This window comes from Sander lucioperca, chromosome 9 (genome assembly GCF_008315115.2).
Source record: "Sander lucioperca isolate FBNREF2018 chromosome 9, SLUC_FBN_1.2, whole genome shotgun sequence".
Lineage (NCBI taxonomy): Eukaryota > Metazoa > Chordata > Actinopteri > Perciformes > Percidae > Sander > Sander lucioperca.
The window spans coordinates 10,658,192-10,667,638 of record NC_050181.1 but is presented as its reverse complement, the minus strand read 5'-3'; the positions used below and the strand labels follow the sequence as shown (position 1 = coordinate 10,667,638).

General features: G+C 38.3%; 1 protein-coding gene across 2 annotated transcripts; it reads right to left on the bottom strand.

The window, feature by feature from the left end:
- Positions 1 to 801: 801 nt before the first annotated feature.
- Positions 802 to 8,376, bottom strand: ripk1l (receptor (TNFRSF)-interacting serine-threonine kinase 1, like). Of its 2 annotated transcripts, none has more exons than XM_031294142.2 (11): positions 8,151 to 8,376; positions 7,649 to 7,808; positions 6,526 to 6,682; positions 6,225 to 6,362; positions 5,888 to 6,119; positions 5,596 to 5,787; positions 5,010 to 5,086; positions 4,779 to 4,854; positions 4,012 to 4,626; positions 3,716 to 3,859; positions 802 to 3,200 (listed from the first exon to the last, which is right to left on the bottom strand). In XM_031294142.2, exons 2-11 carry the CDS (start codon positions 7,804 to 7,806, stop codon positions 2,905 to 2,907), a joined length of 2,085 nt encoding a protein of 694 aa, XP_031150002.1. In that variant the 5' UTR covers positions 7,807 to 7,808; positions 8,151 to 8,376; the 3' UTR covers positions 802 to 2,904. The 2 variants fall into 2 exon arrangements, with proteins under 2 accessions (XP_031150002.1, XP_031150003.1); XM_031294143.2 differs by having other exon boundaries at positions 5,596 to 5,745.
- Positions 8,377 to 9,447: the final 1,071 nt, after the last annotated feature.

Here is a 9,447-nt window from a genome sequence, read left to right as displayed (position 1 = left end):
TTAGGTCTCTTTACTCAGCTAATCTGCTTCATGGGGACTGTGTGGATGTGGTTTAATGGGATTGGATTGACAGACAGACAAAACATGATTAATGTACAGTATATTATGTTTTAACTGTTGATCCTATGGCTAACAGTACCCTCAAATTAGAGCTGACTTTCTGCACTTTCAACATGTTTTTTTTTGGAAGTGCTGTGCAAATACTTCCAGACTTATTAAGTGCTTGAAATTTGCTTTAAGTCATTGACTCATTTGCTGCTAGCATGATCTTATTAAAACCTGGGTTAAGCCTCAGGGAATCAGGAAATTGGCTGGGAACAGTGGGAGTATGACAGTCACTGATGACTAACAACTAATGACTGATATCCATATAGTTACTATCATGTGAGTCCCACCATCTTACACAGGTTTTATCCTGGATCATGGCTTTTTTGTGAAAGGGGTATAACATGCCTTTGGTGATTTCCATGGTCAGGACTCTCTTCTGGTTAATTATTACAGCAACATGTGTACATATGAACTGAGAGCCATCTAATTTCAAAAGCTGTTAACACTGACTTTTACTATGCCAGCCCGAGTAGTTTACACTTGACAACTGCAGGTATATAGTGTATGGTGCTTGATCAATTATCTATGTACTATACTGCATAATACCATTGCACAATTTTGTCTATCGACCAGAATTATGTGTTATTCATGAAAAATGTATATTTCTTTAGGATATTGTATATATTGATGTCATTACAATAGAGGAAAATGGAAGAAAGACACATGAAACAAACAATTGACACAACCCAAATATGCAGCTGTAGATACATTGTTTAGTGGAGAAAGACTATTAAGTTCATGTTGTCTGTAATTGTTGTGTGTAAATCCATTGTGTCCAGTAAACATGACTGGAATTGGATTAAGGCAATTAATCAGGACCAAATCATTGACAACTCCAACTACTGTTTCAGGTTCTCTACCAGTCACAGAATTGTTACCCTCATATCTGCTTATCCAATATGCCTACTGCTATTTCATCTATTTTAATTAGACTACTGTGGTTTTACAAATTTCTTAGTTGCAAGGCATGATTATAATAAAGGTACTTAAATCAATTTTATCTATCAATCAACAGGGTGCCATTTTAACAGCATCCCTGAATCTGATAGACAATAGATGTAATTACCGTTAAGAAACTAGAAAGCCTGTTCACATTTGTATCCCAAGACCTTATCATGGCATGGAAGGATTAATATTCTTGTGTTTAGTGAAGAGATTATTAAAGTCACCAGGTGAAATGGAACATCAGTGGCTGTTTGATTTGCAAAGGCATACTATCATCACATCTGTAAACCAATACATGTGGGTTTAACAGTCTTTTCAATGACAAAAGGGAAAATCAGTCTCCCTGTCAGGTGTGTTCAGAGGAGTAAAAGCGGATAATCTAGACAAACACAACAGCTGTTTAAACTCTAATGCTCAGGAACAAATATCCACATTATACAATATACTGCCATGTAAGAAATTGCCTGTTTTCAGAGTATCGTCTTAGTTAGTATATGCAGAGCTGCCTAGAGTCTAATTTGGGGATTTAATGTTATCATTGTGTACAGGTATATTTGGTTAATGTTTTCTGGAGTGTTCACATGATGTTAGTTTTCTCTCCAGCTGTGTGAACCTTTCCATTTCTTTGTGTGTTGCATTGTGGGGGAATAGTGTCCATCAAGAGCAAAGTCAAAAGTCAAACACTTATGGGTATATTATATTTTGTCTTTTTTTTTTTTTTTTTTTTTTACTTCATTCTCAACACTATCTTAGATTTAGGATGTAGTCTGGAATTGGGATACAGCTATATTCTGGATATAGTTGGTGTCTAATCTCAGCCGTGTATATCTTTTTATTATATTGATATCCAACTAGTTGCAGGAGATAACCAATGAAACACTAAACTAGAAACAATTTTAGCTCAAGGTGTGAAGTGCAATTTATGAAATACATGAAATACACTTATTTTGAAATTTTAGACTTATGTACACACAGTTTATTCAAAAAAATCAAAATGGCTTTAAAATAAATTTAGATCCAGGTTTGGAAGAGAACAGGGTGATGTAGTTTTTTGTGTTTTTTGAGTCTTTTGTGTAGTGAAAACTACATCGCGACTGAGACCCAGTACAGAAAGTGACAATTAATTTTGTAATGAAACAAGACATGAACACATCCAAGACGTTTAAATGGTGAGAAACCTATCTTGTATTCCAAAACACTTGATACAGTACAGCAGATCATCAGTTTAAAGAAATTCATTATTCAGTTAAAGCTACAGCAACCGTGCACAAACTCAATGGCTTTCCCATCCCACAATCATGCTGAGAACTATTTCTGAAAAACATACTTGACAAAGTTTGTATTAAGAATATTACTTTTGTAACACTTCTTGCTTTGACTTCCAACTACAATATATCATCTGACACATGAATAAGAAAGACCAATCATTTAGGTCATTATTACTTTATAGTAAATAAAAAAAATAAACAATGATTTTGAACTTCTAGATTAGAAAAACCTGAACCCTGACCGTGTTCGTCTCTACTGCTCATAAGATGTTTGGTAGAAAAAGTCAGTCAGTGAGCTCTGTGGTTCTTATGAGTAACAAAGATACATTTCCTGGAAAGATACAATTGGGTTGAGCTGTTGAGGTTTCTTCCATATCTCATTTTCAAAGCTTTGAGCAACACAAACAACATTCTACCTTCAATCGTATTCGGCACCGACAAAGACTATATTTCAAACCCGTCGCAAATAAAACCAAAATGAATATGCTTTTTGGTTAAAAGGGAACCTTTAAATGCTGCAAACAGTATTTTTTCCCCCATCATAGGCAGAAAGTCACTTAGAGGGAATGAGGTAGAACGTTTATCAGATCTGAGATGAAGAACTGCAGGCGTCCAATATTTTCTGGATGACATCTACCTTTATGTTGCCTTTCAGAGCACGACAAAGCTTCCCAATTGTGCAGCCAATACTTCCCTCCTTCATTTTCCAACGATCCAGCATCTGGTGCACCATCTCTGGAAGGCCATCCCGGAAACAGTCGTGCTCAATGGTCTCTATTTCCACACTGGTCAGACCTAGTCGCCGCGCACAACGCTTCCATTTGCCTCCGATGTTGTCACTCAGCAGATCAAGGTGCTCCTCGGTCACAGCATGATCCTCTGAATGACAGAAAAGATAAATCTATTAGGGCAACTCTAATGAGAAATTGTTTGGAGTTTAACTCTGATTCCTGTAGTAGAAAATATTGTTGTCATGGACTATTTGTTGTGTCTGCACTGCTCGTCTGACCTGCCACCCAAAACTGCGTACTGCATTATTTACTATTTACTTAATCGATTAGTTGATGGACAAAAATAATTTGCAACTATTTTCAACTTTATTTGTTTTGGTAATTTTTCCATTCTCTGATGCTACCCCAATGTGAGGATTTGATGCTTCTCTCTGTCTCAAACTGGCAAATAGCAAACTGGATTCCCTTATGTTTTGGGCTGCATTTTTCACTTTCTTTTGACATTTTACAGCAAAAATAAATAAACAAAAACAAAATCTGCAGATGAATCAATAATATAAGAGATTGTTAGTTGCAGCCCTAATAATGAGTGCAACTGAGCAACAACAAAAAGTGTACAGACAAACTATCACAGCTGTTATGAAAGAAATGTTTATGGTTTACCATATTTCAGAATGCCTTCTTCGATGGGAGAGTTAGCTAAGGCGTTAGAAAGTAGAGAACTGTTGGAGGAATCGTAACTTCTGATACTCATCATGTTGCTGTTCCCAATCTGGATCCCGCTGGCATTTTGAATGTAAAGAGATCCTGGAACAAGCACAAAGCAAGAACACATAACCACAGTCTCTCCAACACGTCAGCCAAAGGTAACAGAAGCAGCTGTGAACACCTCGGGCAACTAGATGTAGAATTTAATGAAGAAATGCTGCATCAAAAAAAAAGAACATGTTTGCATGTACCTGGATCTTGCTTTAAGCAGTTCTTGGAAGAGGTCAGGAGACGCCCAGGACTGATATCAGGAGCAGATGTATCAGACACTGGGTAAGCTGGCCAGGACTGCTGGCGGTCATAGTGGGAATGGGGATGTTGCTGGTTAAATTGTGATAGAGAAGGGCTGCTGGAAGACATTGGCAAGTGGGATGGACTAGGTGTGGAAGAGTTCATGGAGTCATAGAGACCAGCAGTAGGGCGACACCAAGCCTCTTCCTGGCTGGTGGGCTGCACCGGTTCAGCTTTTGTCCAGGAATGGACAGAGGATGCATTAGAGGGTCTGTCTTGTTCTGGTTGCCTGATAGCGTGATCTGAAGGGCTGAAGTGGTTATGCAGGAAAGGATTTAAGTTGATGGGATGGTAGAAGTTGGCAACTTCAGGCTCACAGTTATAGCTACCATGTTTGTGGTACTGAAGCTCCCGACCCAGTTTCTCCTCCAAAGCTGAAGGGGGCCTGGCTGCCTTGGCGTCTGTCTGAACAGACTCCAGAGGTGGCTCATATTGGATGTCATGCATGTCCTCAATACTGGCTTCAACTGGCACAGGTACACTTCTGTCTGAACTCACCAAAGGAGCTGGGCAATCTGCAAGGTAAGGAGAGAAGTTAAAGCAATAAAGCTACTCAATCCTTTTCAACAATTTCTCTAGCTTTCTGAGCTTTTAGTAATACAGCCTGCAAAGGTGGACATTAGAGTGTGTACAGTATATTTAAGCCAGGATTACCGACAGTGCTCACCTGCCGAAAAAAAATCCTGGGAGAGTGATAAAGATTTAATCTTCTCGACAAGGTCATCTGGGCCTTCATATAATTTCTGCATTAAAAAAAAAAAAAGAAAAAAAAAAAAAAAAAAAATCACACAGAGAATCAAGAATTTAAATACTTTCATCGGCTTTCATCAGATTTACTTTAACTTCAAATCTACTTCTTAGTGTTACCACATTCAATTCAAAAAGAAAATATATTTACCCTCAGATCAAGTAAATCTTCCTCTATGTGTGGTTCAAGCGTTACCATGTAAATAGGAAAGAAGAAGTCGTAGCCCTCTGCAAGAAAAGGAATAGGGAGGGAGAGGATGAGAAGAAGAGCCACATAATAAACTGAAGGGGTCAAATGACTTAGGTTGAAATTCAACTTTACATACTGTATGCCTGTACAACATAGTGACACAAACTCAAGAACAGCTGAGGGAAAAGCAAAACCCTGCTGAAAATGTTCCTAGCATTAGAAAATGTTAACAACTTCTTGTATATTTCAAATCTAAAGGACCATTTTAAATATTCTTTTCACTCAACAGCAGCAATATTATAACAATGTTACAACAAGATCATATGTGTATCTTAAATGTGCATATTAGCTGCTGAGTAACTAAGAGACATTAAATAAAATGTCTATAAAAAAACTGCTTTGTTTCTGATCACATTTGACTTTATGCTATATATGTTACACACACACACACACACACACACACACACACACACACACACACACACACACACACACACACACACACACACACACACACACACACACACACACACACACACACACACACCTTTAAATGTTGGCCGTTGCAGCGGTTTGTGATCCCAGCATCTCTTCATGAGCTGAATTATCTCTACAGGCGTGTTGTCTGGAATAAGGTTCTCTGCAGGTCGGTCGCCGTTTCGGACACACTGGCTGATTTGTTCTTCACTTCTTGCATCTGGACAGAGAAATGACATATGGTTGTCTGCATTACGTTTACCTAATGTAGTTAGGAGTTATGAATCTAAAACAGTGTATCACCATGTAATTATTCATGGGGAACATGTCTCTTGTTATTGGGACTTGAGCATGCAACTCACTTGCATATGGCTCTTTCCTTGTGAGGATGACCCAAACCACAATCGCAAAGCTGTAGACGTCAGATTTCTCAGTAGAGGGTGTATGTATACTCTCCAGGTGCTCAGGGGCCATGTAGCTCAGTGTGCCGGCACCTCTCACCCCTGCTGATCGACCTAAACAACTCTTCCTGCGAGACTCCTCCTTTGTGAGTTTGCTCCATGTCTGACAGGTTGCCAGGCCAAGGTCTGCAATCTAGAAGACAAAGAGGGAAAAAAATACTTGGATTGCAATGCCAATGCTTGCTGTCAGAATCAGAGATGTGTCATGGGCCGTGGTGTGTATATGTATGTAATATACCTTGATGTGAAAATCCTTGTCCACTAAAATGTTTTCTGGCTTGATGTCCTTGTGTATGACATTTTTCTCTGTGAGATACACCATCCCTTCCATAATCTCTAAGATGATTCTGCCCTTGATGGATATTGGCACAGGGACCTGGGAAAGATTTAGTGTATTAGTACTTTCATTCGTGTAAAAATACCATGAGTTATTTACGGCAGCAAACTATGGATAAAATCTAGTGGAACTACTGGAGTTACAGACATTAATTCTGAATCTTTCCCTTTTCAATATGACTACAGTTATTAAACCAGCTGACCGTCTCTAGCATGACCGACAGGTTGCCTCTGGGGAGGAGTTCCATAACTAGTGAGCAGTCTCTATCTTCCATGATCACACCCAGCAACTTGACCACCCGTTCATGGTTCAGGCTTGCCATGATGTTTCCCTCCTCCAGCAGTGACTTTTTATTCTCCCTGGAAAGTATAGAAAACAATAGTGAGAACTGAATATTTGCCAGACAAGTGGAATAGCATCATTTTGAGTCTAAGGGATGCACCGATGATAATACTACTTGTTTTTTTTTTGTTTTTTTTTTACGAATCAGATATCAGTCATGATATGATCCATATTAAATACAGTGTCTGCATCAATGTCATAAAATTCAGTGTTTCTGCCATAAGTTACACTCATTCAAACAAGCTGTGCAACTAACCCAAATTTTAGTGCCACAGAAATCAATGCCTAAATGTTATCCTACATACAAATAATTCAAATGACTTCCACACAGTGATGTACAGATTTTAAATTCCGGAAAAAAGAGCACTTGTATTGGATCAGTATTAGGTATCGGTACACCAGAGATTTAGGTGCATCCCTTGCAGGATATATAGGAAATAAGAAACTGAAATCACATGCTGCAATAAAAATAGGATTTTTTTTTCAAAGGAGAAGGGTTGTAAATGTAAGAAGGTGCGTCCACAGATAAGTTGTAATCGAAGCATGTTATCTGAAAAAAATAAAATAAACATATATCCATGGAAAAAAACCGAATGTTGGACCTACATCCGCATTTCAAATGAACTCATGTCTCTCCTCTATATACAGTCTATGTGTCTCTCTTGTCCGTCTAAAATAGGAAGTTCTTAGCAAAGCTTTTTCATAGCACACATAATACTGCTATGAAACCAATTAGTATTATAACACCCACTAAGCCACCCACCAAGACTAGGCTTGCAAAGTATTTTACACAGGCAACATTCTTCCATCAATATCACATAATATAACATGCTGTCAAAACTATATCAGTTAATGTTAGTCTCACTGAGTTGTGTGGAGAGCCTGCCTCAAGTATCCTGCCCGCTGGGGCACATGATTCAAGTTACCATAAGTGAAGGGGAATACCCAGCAGACTCCATCCAGTAGATACAAACAGAACTTACTCAGTGCGAATAGGGCCTGTATACATGGTCTTCAACACCACTTGACCGAGGGTTACATGGTAGCACAGGTAAACTTCTCCAAATCCTCCGTAGTCCAGGGCCTCTTTTTTGATGAGATCAGTCGATCTCATATGAAGTGACTGTGGCGCGGTGGCCATCCCTGGATAAAAGTCACAATAAAGCACAACAATTCAGGGAAAAAAACTCATAACAAAGTGGCTAAAACTTGTATGTTGTGAAATACAGCAAATGCAAATATGCCGATTAGACAAACTGGATGACTGGAGCGGCGACTCAACCGTGAATACGTTTAAAACACTTTGACAAGACTGAAGATGTAAGCTAACGCCTAATGTTAATGTCAACGTTAACGAAAGTTTCGGCAACAAGACAAATTTAGCTAGCCCTCGTTACGTTAACCAAACTCTTCACCCGACAAACAACATTATACACCCCATTCGCTATCAATATCACAAACACCGGAGTAAAACGGTTAGCTTACTTAAGATAGTGCTGTACAATCCAAGTAACGCTAGGGTACTTCCTCGTTCAAAAGCGAAACCTGGCAGGAGACATTAAAAACTACAAACAGCCTCACAAGTCGATAACAGATCAGGACGACTAGCAACATCAGATGTTTGTGTCAGAAAAAGTCTATAAAAACATATTCCATAACAAAACACAAATGCAGGATACGATATGAAGTTGTTTTATTTCTAACTTTGTTCATTTTAAATGAGTTTATGAGACAGACGTTCCTCTGAAACAGGACCATTGTAAATCTTGTCGTGTAGCATTGTCGCCACCTACTGGTGAATTAAATTATCGCAGACTAAACAACCTTGCATTGTCTAGTAGAATTTTAGCTTTTCAATTTGAGATTTGATGTGCATATTGATACACTGTTCTACTCGTCTTTACCTCTAGACAAACAGCATCTGTCATCTGAACAAAGCTTTTACAGAACCAAAAAGAATGAGGAAGATAAATAATATATTGGAAGTACAATTTCACATCATTATTAATTAAAGCAGCACAGCTTGAATAATGCTCTAGCCTAATAATAATAATAAAAAAATAATAATAACAAGTTCATTGATAAAACAATAATTTATGTGAAACTAGAGTGGGAAACCACCTGAATTGCAGCCTCTGACAGCGTGGGTGAAGTATGACATCTAGGCACAGTTTGGGCAGCCTATCTGTGAACACCCACACTACAAATTCCTTCTTTGCACACTAAAGCCACAACAAAGCAGTATCATAATTTACCTGTCTTGTACTGTCTCGGTTTTCTGGTTAAAATGTTTTACATGTATTGATGGTAATCTACAGGTTATTTGAAAAACATTCCAACTGTGACTAATTGCAGTGTTTTGAGCACTGTTAGTGTTGCAGATACTAAACAGACAAATCTATGAATAAAACGCCATCGATTGCACGAAAACTACTTTCCATCCACAATTAAATTTGTTCGATGAATGATTTATGACCTGGATCAAGTGGCATGGATCCATTTTCATTAAAGATGCATTATTAGTTGTTTACAAATATTTTTGGCAAATTATAGGTCCATCAGTCACAAATGAAATTTCCATGCACTCCACCAACTTTATTACTAACAGCACGAGTTATTTCAGGTATTCAACTATAAGACAATGGCTGTTTTTAGACTAATTGAGGCCAGAGTAACAGGAGTATTGTCATGGAGGAAGAGGGGTATCTGCATGAAGTGGACTAATAACCAGCTCTATGTTTTCCAGCTCCAGCCATGGTACAAGAGGCCATTTATGCCATGT

Excerpts from the sequence above, each read along its gene's own strand:
- ripk1l (XM_031294142.2), bottom strand. The coding sequence starts at position 7,806 with ATGGCCACCGCGCCACAGTCACTTCATATGAGATCGACTGATCTCATC. Across the intron at positions 6,120-6,224 it reads ACAAGGATTTTCACATCAAG|ATTGCAGACCTTGGCCTGGC; the intron begins GTATATTACATA and ends TTTGTCTTCTAG. Across the intron at positions 5,788-5,887 it reads AAGGAAAGAGCCATATGCAA|GTAAACGTAATGCAGACAAC; the intron begins GTGAGTTGCATG and ends TAACTACATTAG.